This window comes from Phascolarctos cinereus, unplaced genomic scaffold (genome assembly GCF_003287225.1).
Source record: "Phascolarctos cinereus isolate Bilbo 61053 unplaced genomic scaffold, phaCin_HiC Scaffold_5;HRSCAF=322, whole genome shotgun sequence".
Classification (NCBI taxonomy): Eukaryota; Metazoa; Chordata; class Mammalia; order Diprotodontia; family Phascolarctidae; genus Phascolarctos; species Phascolarctos cinereus.
In genome coordinates, this window is record NW_027555958.1 from 344,032,217 (window position 1) to 344,045,958 (window position 13,742).

The 13,742-nt window shown below is 40.2% G+C and overlaps 1 protein-coding gene across 1 annotated transcript in view; it reads right to left on the minus strand.

The window, feature by feature from the left end:
* Nucleotides 1–1,901: 1,901 nt before the first annotated feature.
* Nucleotides 1,902–13,742, minus strand: part of GREM2 (gremlin 2, DAN family BMP antagonist) — a 132,057-nt gene continuing 120,216 nt past the window's right edge. The window contains exon 2 of the mRNA XM_020982045.2: nucleotides 1,902–5,667. Within this exon, the coding sequence (XP_020837704.1) occupies nucleotides 5,160–5,666 (507 nt within the window). The 5' untranslated portion in view covers nucleotide 5,667 and the 3' untranslated portion in view covers nucleotides 1,902–5,159. The remainder of the gene's footprint in view (nucleotides 5,668–13,742) is intronic.

Here is a 13,742-nt window from a genome sequence, read left to right on the forward strand (position 1 = left end):
TTAAATAGTTTTATTGAGTCATATCGATGAGCATGCCCCAAAATATCCTTCTTTAGTTTTATTCTAATTCCTCGAATGGTAGCCGAGTCATCCACTAGAAAAGGTAGTGATATCGTGAGAAAAGAAATCTGAGAGAACTCAAACTGTAAAAAAAAAAGCATAATTTAAGGACAATTCAGGATAAATTGGCCATTTATTGTTTGGCAGATGAGGGTACATTGAAGGCAAATATGAGATACTGAGGCACTAAGGACAAAAGTAAAGAAGAAAGACATGACTTTCTAACAACTTACCAAAGGCTGCTCTCAGAGGTAAATTGCAGGGGGGGGGAACAGAAATCAGTACTCTTTTTAAGGAGACATAAGTAGAAAGAGGTTTATGATAATGTAGAAAAAGTCCTGTTTCTAAGTGCAGAGAACCTGGCTTCAAAATCCCTATTTTTCCATTTACTATCTCTGTGACCTTGAACAAATCTCTTAAACTTTCTGGGCCTCAGTTTCCCTATATGTAAACTGAATTTAATTAGATAACAGATTTAGAAATTGAAGGGACCTCAAGAGTCATTTAATCCAACCACCTTATTTTACAGATGAAGAAGCTCAGCCTAGAAAACTTCTATCACCTTTTAGATATCTCAAATTGCCATAGGCAACTCAAACCCAACATAAACAAAACAGAATGTTTTATTGCCTCAAACCCTCCCCCTCTTCCCAACATTTTTGGGGGTACCACCATTTTCCCATTCACCCAAGTTCACAAAGTCAGTGTCATCCTTAATTCTTCACTTCCACCCAACATATCCAATCTGTTGCTAAATCTTCTTATTTCTACTTTTGCAATAAGCCTTATCTATGTCCCCTTCTCTCCAGTCACACAGCCACTACTCTAGCACAGGTCCTCCATCATCTCACACCTGAAATATCACACTATCCCTCTGCTTTATCGTTTTCCTGCCTCAAATCTTCCCATACCTGAATGCATCCTTCACTAAGCTGCCAAAGTTATTTTCCTAAAGCACAGGTCTGACCATATTCCTCCCTCCCCCTCCCCAGTAAACTGTACTAGCTATTTATCACTTCTGGGATTAAACTCCTCTATTTGGTATTTAAATCCCTTTACAATCTTATCCTCTTATTACCTTTATAGTCTTCTTACAATTTACTCCCTTCCATAAACTCCAACCTTCTGGATATTCCCCAAATGTGAAACTATCTCCCCACATAACTGTTTGTCTGGCTATCCCCTATTCCTGGAATATTCTCTCTCCTCACTTCTCTCTCTTAGCTTCCCAGGCATACTTCAATACTCAACTCAAACCTTTCCTTCTACAAGATGTCTTTCTTGGTCCCTCCACCACTGCTAGTATCCCTCTTGCATTTACAGATCTTAAATGTACATAGCAATCTCTCCATCTTGTCTCCCCAATTGGAATATGAGCTTCTTGAAGGTAAGGACCATATTTATGCCTTTATATGTTATGAGCTCTTCATAAATACTTAACTGATTAACTTGCCCATAGTTATTCAGTTTTTTGTGTCAATTAAGGTTTGCATCTAGACTCTTTCACTGCAGAGTCACCCTTGCAACATACTGTCTTCCTATCATTACTGTTCCTTCTACCCCTGCATATGTGATCTTATATTTGGCTGCAAGTGTTGACTGCTCCTGAGGCCTATATAACCCATCTCACCCCAGAAAACCACCCCTGGTCACTCTTGCCACATGACTGCCCTGACATTTTCCTCTGGATCTTACCCACAGCCATCACCAGTCCTGGAGCCTGGGACTAGACTCGCAGCCTTTGGTCGGCTTTACGTCCTGAACAGGTTGGGCTCCATGAGTACACCACCCCAAACAACTTCCCGATTAACCTTCCAAGGCACAATGAGACTTCAATTACATATAATCCTAGAGTATCTTTATTTGTTCTATAATTTAATAGTACACCTATAAAATAATTACATTATACTTATAGCTTTTTTCTTCATTTGTAAAACAAACAAACACAATTAAATACAGTTTGAACCATTATAAGGTAAACTTAGTTTTTACATACAATAACCTCCAGAAAGGGCTTCACACTGAAGCATATCATATCGCTTTCATTGATACCCCTGGAGAGTGTGCACGTTTGTGTTGTGTTTATGTATAGCTTAATCTGCATGATCTTCTGCTAACTGGTCACAGGGATTGGCTTTGCAAGAGAGAGTCACCAAAGGATGCCCAAATAGGCTCCTCAGAATTCCTTTCTTACACAGCTTTTCTGCTGACCTTCGTAATCTCAGAATCTTGCTTTTAATTCATCACTAAGTATAAGAATGTCAGTTCTGAAGTTAAGTAGGATTTGTCCATCCTCCTTCTCCTGCTGCTCTCACCTGCCTACGTCTACCCCCAACCTCACTCCCCAGCTTCCTTCACAGAGATTGTGATTTAGTGCTGCTACCTTTAGGGCCACCACATGTTTAATTGAGAAGCATGTCAAAGGCAGGTGCTGAAGTCAACTATCTGTTCAATACCACATTCCCCATCCTCTTAAATATGAATCATTCATAGAAATTAAAGTAGTGAGGCTGGGAAAGGAAACAGGATAATGACTTCTACCTCCCCAGGCCTCCCCTGAAATCCTGTGAAGACCCTTTTAAATTTAATTGGTGAATGTCAGAAAGAAATGAATCCTCACAGTTTCAGACAGAGTATTTCTCTCATGAAACAGGGAACTGAGCCATCATGAACCTCCTTAGCAGGAGTCTCTTAACAGTTGAAGCTTGGGGGAATAAGAGGGTCACTTCTTGAGAAATGACTCAAAATTGTTTCAGAGGATGCTAAGTCCAATAAACATGCAACTCTTTCCCATTTGTAAGATTTTATAAATCCTCTTTCTCACAAAGAGAAACAGGGTATTGTTGAAATCTATAAAAGAACCTGTAGGATGTCAGCTTCTTGAGGCCAGGGACCTCATATTTTGAAAATATTTTTGAAAGAATATTTCATTTTTTTGTCTTTGTAACGCCACTTCCTACCATGATGACTTGTAAGTAAACAGGCACTTAATTAGTATTTCCTGAGGGGCAGCTAGGTGGTGCAGTGGATAGAGCACCGGCCCTGAATTCAGAAGGACCTGAGTTCAAATCTGGCCTCAGACACATAACACTTACTAGCTGTGTGACCCTGGGCAAGTCACTTAACCCCATTGCCTACCCCCCCCCAAAGAAAAATTATTTGCTGAACTTAAATGAATCATTTTAGTTACCTAGACTTTTATTGGCCAATTGACTAATGTGGAAAATTTTATACGTCACAATGAAAATGAGAGCCCATTTGGGAAAAGTTAAAACTTTGTCCCAGGAACTCCCATGTGTCTAGTTTTTAATATGAAGGTTCCTAACCTGGGATCCTTGGACTCCCAAGGGGATAGATTTCAAGGTACTCCTGAAGATGAATGGGTAATTTTTTTTTTTACTAATCTCCAAATTAAAGTTAGCATTTCCATTCATTATGATTTTAAAACAATATGCTGAGAAGGATCCCTAGGCTTCATCAGACTAGTAAAGAGGTCCATGAGATGTACAAAAGGGTTAAGAATCCCTGATTTAATGGCTTAACTTACTTTTAACTGGATGCATTTCATTGTTCATCTCTCTGCATAGAAAAATGTCCCAAATCCTTTGTCTCTTAAATTCCTCTTTCTTTTTAGCAGGAAAGGTCTATGCTTAGTGTCATGGCAGTGAAAATAGTGTTCTTTCTTGTATCTAAACACCTTAAGAGTTAAGGGGGCATTTGTTCTTCAGCTTAACAAATAACCCCATTCATTCTCACCCTAACCCTCCCCCCTCCCCCCACCCTGTGCCAAGATGCTCTAGTACCTTAAGTGAAATTAGTGTTTCTCCCACCCTGCCCATCCCTAAGCATAGATATTTAGCAATGAATGGCTGGCTGGGAAATATTTCCAAGGAAAGCTTCTGCACCTCCGGCTACCATGAAGCTGGTCCATGTGGAGGAAGACTCCAACCCCAGCAACTTGGTGTTTACTCAGAATTGTCATCCAATGCCAGAGTCAAAATCGACACATGAAACAATACGTGGATAGGATGATTTTACTTTTAACAGCTCTTTACTACAGGTTGATTATAAAAACCAGCGTTAATGGAGAGACCTTTGTGTGCAATAATATTCTAACTGCAGCAACAAAGCATGCAAAACCAAAATCTGTCTCAAGTCCATGAATGGGGGGGGGGGGGACAATGACAAAGAGGGTAGGAAGCTGACACCAACCCATGCTTTAGGGTGGGAGGGAGACGGCAGTATGGTACAGTGAATCTGGAGTCAGAGAACCATGTTTAATCCCGCCTCTAACACTGACTACTTGTGCGACCTTGGCCTAATCCCTTTGCCTCTCCAAGTCTCAGTTTCCTCGTTTGTCAAATAAGAGGACTGGACTAGATGACCTGAAAGGTCCCTTCCAGCGCTAGAGCTGTGAGCTATGATCCTAAGATCCTTTGACTTGAGCAACGTCGCCTAGGGAAGCCAAATCATTGGTTCAAAGGGCTCTCAGCGTCTTCTGGCAATCAGGCTTGTCAAGAGTCTCCCCATAATTTTGTTTTGTTTTCATTTGAACCATGTGCTTGTCTACATCAGAGCCTCAGGCAGCAGTGGTGGCATGAAATCCACAAAGTGAAAAGCTCCCAGTTGGGAAATCCATTGACAGTGAAGCCATAGAGGCATCTTTCACTTCACATGGATATGTTTGGAGTGTAGGGTTGAGAAGGAGATACATTTCTTTTCTTTTTTTTTTCCCACACAGTGGAAACGTTAATGCTGGATTTAACAGTGCATCACCTAAACTATCCTTCCAATTTCTTTCTTTCTTTTTGGTTGGTGACTGTTTTCCATCTTCTTCCTTAGGGCTTGCTTCACAGCCTGGTCTTGGAGGCAGGAATCTTGCCAAGAGGCACCTGGGAACACATAAGCCAAGCTTCTATTTCCTGTCACGGGTGACATGGAAACCTGCACCCCCCAAGAGAACTGCCTTCTGAAAGGTAAGGGACCAGCCAGTGCGTGAATCTGCTCAGAGGAAAGGGATAGAGGCAGCAGCAAATCTGACAGGAGGCGGGGCGAGGGGACCCCCCAAATGCTGAGCAGCATCCTGCCACTGTGGCCATTCACTGTTTGTCTGAGTCACTGAGGTTCACAGACATGCACCGGCACTGCTTTACCTTCTGAATCTTTTTGTGGCGGTAGGGTGGGTCCTGCCCTGGGCACTCTAGTTCTACCAGTACAGAAGTGACCCGCTGGGGCTTACAGAAGGCACAGGACTGGAAGGACTCTTCCTCCTTCTTCACATGCCGAGGGATGTAAAAGGAGTTGCACTGGCCATAACAGAAGCGGTTCAGGATGGTTCGGCTCCGACAGCCTTCTTCACTGACCGTCTGCCTTAGGGGCTGGGTCTTACACCAATCACTCTTCAGATATTTCCGCTCGGTGACTACCAGGGCCTCCTGGCTAGAAGCCAGCACTTCCTTCATCTGATGTTGCCACCTCTCAGAGTTGTTGCTGCTGCTGTCCTTATATGGGGAGGGGATGGCTCCCGGGGGGCGGTTTTTCCGGGCTTCAGCCACCTTCACCAGCATTGCTACCAGGAACAAGGAGAGAGAAAGTTTCCAAAACATCCTGCAATGGGAAAAGAGTAAAAAGCATCGATTAGGAAGGAAGTCATGTTACTTGCTTGCAACACAACCGTTTGCAGAGTTCAGTTAGAAGCAGCAAGACCTTTAAGAGCCATTGCTCAGGAGATAAGAGAATAGACTTGTAGGCCTGTATTTGTATTGATTCCCGTGACTTAGTGTTCTCAGTCAGTCAGAAACAAGGGTTGGTTCAGTACTTACTGTGTACAAGGCACTGTGCTAAGCACAGGAGATTCAGTGAAAGGCAGAAACAGTCCCTGCTCTCAAGGAGTGCACACACTATTAGAGGAAACAATACGCAAATAACTTTGATTGTACAAAATTTATACAGGGCTAACGGGAGGTTAATTCAGAGGGAAAGTACCAGCATCGAAGAGGAGTAGGAAAAGCTTCTTGCTGACGTTGAAATTTTAACTGAGACTTGAAGGAAGACAGGAGGTGAAAGTCAGGAAGAAGAAAATTCTAGGAAAGGGGAAATCCCAGGGGTCCTAAGGCAAGTTCACTTAATATCATCCATTCATTGTAACAGAGGCCATGGAACAAGTAAACTGATATTGACTACCTGCAGAACAATTTAAAAATTGCAATGTCCTTGATATTACTCTGTAAGGAAAAATTAAAATGGGCCAGTGAATTAAAAAATTAAAGTAACTAACTTCTCTCGGGATTTAATTGACAAGCATGTGCAAACTGACCTTTATATACCTCCCTTTTCTCATCTATAAAATGGAAAAATGATACATTTAGGAATTACCTTAAAGCATTACTTAAATATAAACTATTAATTATTGTTATTGTTACCTCTTCCTGTAAATTACTTCTATTTCCTTCCACAAATGAAAGCATTATTATTATCATCCTCCAAAGTACTGATTAAGAATTATTTTATTTACTCTACTATTCTGGGTATTGCATGAGATAAATGGTATCTTTGCTCTTTAGAGATGTTTAATGAAGATGCGCAGCATAAATACGTAGAAATGGACATTGTATGAAAAGTAGTTAAAGAAACTGGTAGGATGAGGGCAGAAATATTTAGAGTGAAGAGTAGAAGGTGAGGATCATAGATCTAGGTGTAAAAGAGACTTCAGAGGCCATCTCTGAGGTCAAACCCTCTCATTTTATGAATGAGGAAACTGAAGTTAACTTGTCTAAGCTCCCACATTAGAGGTGGGAGCTGAACCAAGTTCCTTTGACCTCCCTGCAGATCTGTCCACTCTATCATTCTGTCTCCTTAGGAAAACACAATAGTTACATGGTTTAGCTGGATTAATCTCAATGGTCTTTTCCAACTCAGAGATCCTGTATATCATTGAATTAACAGAACAAATTCAACAAATATTTATTATTATTCTTTCATAACAGGCAAAATATTCATAGAAATCTTTGATGAATATCCTAATTAAATCTTTTTGTCATTATCACTTCTTTCCAATAGGAAAATCAAAGAAAGCTTGGTGTAGTACCTAGTTTAGCAATGCATGAAAATGGACATTAAATAAAGACATAATTATGATGACTATGGATATAAAAGTATCTAGTGAGCTTTCATCGAAGAAAGAGAGTGGGAAAAAAAGGCAAGGGAAAGTGAAGAATTGAAGATGAGGAAGAAGACGAAAGTTTTTCTTTTTTATTTTAGCAAATGATATTTTTTAAAATCTTGGGCCAAGTTTTTAAAGGTCTTTTTCTATACCGCTTTATTTCTATGCACGTAACATACATATAAAAACAGTCACACCTCCAAGAGGTTCATGGCAAACATGAAATATTTAAACTGCTATGTTTAATTATCTCATTATATTTACAAAGCGATTTGAGTTTTCAGTGGTCTCTTAAAAGGAAAGCATTCTGGGTCCTCGTTTAATAATTTCCAAAATTATTAGCATTCTAAGTAAATATGACCCAAACTTGATAAGCTGAAGCCAGGAAACATTTACAAAATCAAGCCCTCATCCATCCATTCCAGAGCCCAAAACAAACATGTATTATTGATAGAACAAAAATCTATGTTTCCCTCAGCACATCCTAATAATTGTCTTTGAGAATAGCATTGAAATATATTCAGATCAGTTGGGGGGCAAATATTTTTTGGAAACCATCATGCTGGTTTGGTGGTTAATAAGTGTGCTTTTCTTGGGCACATCTTTATTTTTTTTAAACATTTGTAAAAGATTTAGTGATCCTCCTTAGAAATTAATCCTTATAAGAGCCCAAGAAGAAAAGAAAGCTGCTGAATTCTCAGAAGAAGAAAATGAAGCTGACGAGAAGAAAATGTTATGAGGTCAGACTACACCGCATGGGACAAAGGCAGCCTCTCCTTTCCTGTCTCTTTCCCCTTTCTCTTTCTTTCAAATATTATTCTCACCCATAACCAAAAAAAGAAAAATGATAAGGCTAAAGGCGAGCTGAAAGCTCTTCCGCTATAACTTTTCCTTTAGCACTAATTCAATTACCTTTAGGGAAAGTATGAGGCAGCTGCTACAGCTGACCTTTTTTTCTATGTGTTCAGAACTGAAGCAGGAGAGAGTGTGCTCTTCAGTAGTTAAGTTCCACAGCCAAAGTAGGTGATAGAAGCATTTCAGTCAGTAGTCTAGAATCCCTAGTGTCTATTCCGAAAGCACTTTGACTCAATAAACAGGCATTTACTAAAGCCTATGTCCAAAGCATCATGGAAGGTGCTAGGAATACAAAGATGAATGAACAGTCATTCCTTTTAACAGGTTTAAGTGATAATAGATAGGGCAATGTCAGATACTACAGGTAAACAGACAGAAGAGAGAATGGGATAGGGTAAAGGCAATACCGGATAAAGCTCTCTAGAAAATTTTGAGAAAGAAACACTTCGGTTTGGTGGCAATCAGAGAATGCTTCATGTTAGAAGTGGCCTTTTATCAGAGCCTTGAGGGAAGAAAAGGAACCTAAAAAGGATACATGAAGAAGAGGCTCATCCTGGGCCTGAGTACTGGTGTAAATGTAAGCAAGTGCCACCCAACATACCATAGTTGTTCAGTCATTTCAGTTGTGTCTGACTCTTCATGTTCCCCCTTGGGGTTTTCTTGGCGAAGATATTAGAGTAGTTTGCCAATTCCTTCTCCAATTTATTTTACAGATGAGGAAACTGAGGCAAACAGGACTAAGTAACTTACTCAGGATCACACAGGTAATGTGTCTGAGCTAGCAAGTGCCCAGCACTCTATCCACTGTACCACCGAGCTATCCTAATATGTCACAGGACCATCACCAAAAAAGACCTTAAAGGCTGCTGCATCCAACTGCTCATTTTACAGATGTAGAGTAAAAGTGAATGACTTAGTCAGGGTCACACAATTAGCAAGTGTCTGAAGCATGAACTGAAATCTTCCTGACTCCTAGGCCAATATTCTCTGCACTTTGTCACCAGTTTTCTCAAGTTAGGCGAACAGTTTATATTCTAATTTAGCTGGAACACTGGTGTTAATAACAGCTGTGCAGTATACAGTGGAAGAGTTTGGAAAACAATACAACTCGGCACAATGGAATAAGCGCTGGGTCTGGTGCACCTTGGTTCCAATTCCTCCTTTGATGCTTACTACATGGGTGAGCATGGGCAGGTATTTACCTTCCTGGGTCTTAATCTCATCTGTAAAAAAGTTAAGGGGTTAGACTACTACAGATGACAGAACTCTGAGGTTCCTTCCTAGTCTAGGTTGATCCTTCTATGCACCCATGGAGGACAGTTTAGGAAATTTATATTTGGACCTAGTGGTAATAAAGAACTACTGAATATTTGGGGGCATGAGTGTGATGAGATCTTTGCTTAGAAAGTTTATTTTGGAAACTGTGTGTATAAATTGCTACTAACATAGTAATTGACCTTAATAAGATATAAAAGATAAAATCAAAGAGCTATGTGACTAAACATGGATATGGGCTAGTCATGGAGTGAAAACAAGGGTCAACAAGCAGGTGATCAGCATAGCTTCCATGCTGTACTGATAGCTACATAGCAGTATTTAAAGTAGTATTATGAGACCTAGAGAAAGGCACATTATGTGGAGTACTCATCTTAAGATGATTTGTAGAAGGACATGCACAAAGGGTCACAAAAAGATGAAAAAGCACAGATAGGTTGTCATCTGTAGCACTGGAGAGACTGCCCACATGATGAGATAATAGAAATGGTGAAATATTGAAGACTGGATTGACAGGTATAGGCAAAGGGAGCAGGAAGAGAGACTGAAGGTAGGGTAAACAGTTAGGAGGCTATTTATTAAGGCAGTCCAGGCAAGAGGCCATGAGGAACTGAAACAGGCTAGCAGTTTTGCAAGGTGAGAGAACGGGACAGGTGTAAGAGGTTTTCTCTAGGTAGAATCAACAGGATTTAGCAATGCATTAGATGTGGTGCTGGTGATGGTGGTGGTGGTAGTTTAAAGGTAGACAAATGATTGGCCTCTCAGGAATGTTTGAAATAGCTACCATCCATAACACTGAGGATACTTTATTCTGCCCTCACATCTTGAATTCAGCTGTTATCTGGAGAAACTCATAAATAAATCCTGTTGGTTTTATTAACTCTCCTGCTGATCTGACAATGTTGTCAATCAGCAGGGGAACCAGGGTTATAAATGCAGATGGCCTAAGCAGACTGGGCTGGACAAAGACGCTTGTGCAAACAGAAAGACCATGGGGTCCTTTCATCCCAAGGAGTTGCTTTTGGCACAGGCTATTTAACTACCACAGAGTGGGATGGACGGTGCCAAAGTTGCCTCCTCTCTGAAATCAGACTGGCCAGAGTAAAGGAAAAACCTTTCAAGCCTTTCTAATTGCAGTCATTTAAAACATTATTAACCATCAGGAAGTGTCATAGCCTAAGGCAAAAGACCCCCAGGAGCCAGGGGACTGAGAAGACAATTTTGATTGTAACCCCAAGGAAAGGAAACAGGAGTGCTGAATGGTCATTCTTCGACAGGTGTGTGTATATCTAGGAATCTATGCCTCTCTGGAAAATACTACTGCATATATGAGCTAAATTCTTTGGCTAACAGCTGGGAGGATGGGAGTGTCTGTGGCTTCTCTACTCTGACCTGAAAGAATAAATAAATGAATAAAATAAAAGGTCCATATCACAAGACAGTCTCTGCTTTCAAGCTGCTCACCTTCTAACAGAAAAGTTTTCAGCTGCAGATGGAAATGTCCCATGGTCCATGTGCAAGAAGCAAAGCAGGTGTTAATGTCTCCGTCTTCTTTAATATCATTTCAACTGATAAAATGGTATCAGTTTCTGATGTGGAACCATTTCACAGTCTCACCTGGCTTACATGAACATGATGGATAGGGACTTTCTTCTAATATTCTGCATTAAGCTTACGTGCCATGTTGCTTCTCTATCAGATAGCACCTATTCCTTGTCCCCCTGGACTGAACACTGAGTCCTCAATTCTCTAAACCTGAACACATCTGTGTTTTGCTCTTACTGACATTTATATAGTACTTTAAGTTTTGCAGAGCACTCAAAATACATTATCACATATCATCCTGAAAATAAACTTCAAAGGTGAGCACTACTATTAAGATTCATTTTATAAGTGAGAAAATCAAGGTAGACACAAAGTGACTTGACCACAGTAACATAATCAATAAGTATCTGAGGACAGGATTTGAACTAGTCTTCCTGATTCTATATAGAAGTGTTATCAAAAAGTGTCCCATGTTACACTCCATTTTGTGTTGTCCCCAATGCCCAACCCTAGTTTCTACTCTACCTCAATCTCCCTTGGTCAACTGACAGAGCCTGCTTGTGCATAACAAAGTTCATTATTCATATTTTGGGAGTCGCTTTGGCAATAAGAGAAGAGTCACTTGATCCACCACACCTCTATTTGAAGGAAAATATAGAAAGAAGACATAGAATTTAAACCCTGAATCTGAGGGTGCTATGGCTGGATGAAAAAGGATAGTTGAATTTAACCAATATCTCCTGAAAGATATAAAAATACCAGAAAATACAAAATAAGAAATATTGAGTGTAAATTTTTATAATGTGGTAAGGAAAGACAGGAAGTTATTAGAGGCAGGCAAGTCTGTAGTGGAATGACCAGGGCATCCTGCATGACTCAACTGAAAGAACTGAAAATTTCTTCATCTCTTTTTCCAAGTGATACTGCACAAGTGGAATGAGGAGTGTCACTTCCCTCCAGGAGAGGTTTGATTTTTGCTCGGAAAAATGAGATTATGTTCCATAAAGGAGCTTCCAAACACAGAAGAATCAAACCAGTACAATTTCCTTCTGTTTTTGAATATCAGATGAGTCCTGACACTGGTATCACTCACCTGTTTGTTTTGTTTTTTAAATGAGGTAATGTCAGGAGTGGAGGTATCCAATTTAGGAAAAAAAAAACTTTTAAACTGAGTGAGGGGAAAGTGGGAAATAGGCTTCTAAGGAAGGTCAGCAGGATCTGGAGATGAAAAAGAAGTAGGAGTCAGGAGAAAGATTTCTGTTCTCCCATCTGCCCAAACTATGAGTCACTTTTCTGTTTCTCAGTTTTCTCCTCTGTAAAACAGCGTTAATGGTACTTGCCACCACCCTATTCCATGGGGATGTTATGAGGAATGTGGTGTTGAATCCTGGAGTAATCCAAGAACTATGGGGGGTGGGGATGAGACAGGGAGAAATGTCATTACTTTTATTTGAAGCAAGGATCACAATGGTGATAAATTCTCTATGGCTTTTGTTGTTCGGGGACATTGTTCTCTGGAGCTGTTATGCTGTCTAATTTTTTCCAATAAATAGCTGGGGGTTTTTTTTAGGATCTTGCCTGAGAAAACAACACTGCTGAAATAAGAGCAGGGAAAAAAATGTCAGTTACCCTCCACCAATGCATTCCCTTTCCCCTAGTGTTAGTTTTGTGTGTTGAAGACAAGTTTTTGAACAACCATTTCCACTTGGCCTGGAGCAGACAGAGTTTTCTGCATTTGTATATGTAAAAATTAAAGAGGCCTGTTTAAAATGCTTTCCACAAAATCAAAAACATCCTATCCATGCACCCCATCTGACCCACCAGGCATGCTGCTCACTGCTTCACGCTGCATTTGCTTTGTATACAGTGTGACCAGTCGTGGAGATGGTGATAAACCAAGGAGTCGCAGAACCGATTCCCGTTTGTACTTTCTCTGGTACACATGAAGAATTCTTTCCTTTCCCTATTTTTCCTGGTTCAGCACAGTGAAGTCGACCTTTGTGTTCTTCAAAGCAGCTCACAAGAAAAAAAAAATCTAGTGATTCTAGCCACTGCCCAACAGTTGTGAACCTTTCTGATAGGCATTAAAAGACAATGGTATATTATAGGAGACAGCTGTGGTGTCACAGAAAGAACACTAGTCTGGGAGTCAGAAAGGCTTAGGTTCGAATCTCAGTCCTAGTACTTATGGCCTACATGACTACTGCCAAGTCATTTGGGTGAAAATAATACTTTTAACCCATGTTTCTATATCACTTTCTTCAAAACATTCCTGTGAGATAGGTAATGCAGGCATTAGCATTTCAATTTTAAATACAAGGGCACCGAGCCTTTGAGAGAAGGGACTTAATGAAGGTTGCATATAGTTGGTGTATGAAGGAGAAGAGATTGGAACCCCAGACCTCTGAATTCATTGCCCTTTCCAATAAACTCCATACACTTACTTCACCACCTTCTGTGAACTTCAACGGCTTTTAGAGATCATCTAGTTTCCCCCTGTCATGTTACTGATGAGAAAAGAAACCCAGAAAGATTAAAAGACACAATTAAGGTCACATATTAAATTGGTAAGTTCAGTATGTTAAGTCCATTTAGACATCAATAAAACAGGAATGGTTATATCTGCCCTAACTACTTCTCAGGCACACCTTGAAGATCGAGTGAAATGATATGCACGCGAGGCTTTATAAGCCTTAAAACACTATGTAAAATGATTCTCATATTATTGCAATCCATCAGTTTGGAAAAGACCAACTGAAATCATGTAACCCAGATCACTTGTCCCTCAGACAGACTTAATTGTGTCTCAGAGCCCTAATTGTCAGGATGCAAGACCTTATATCTA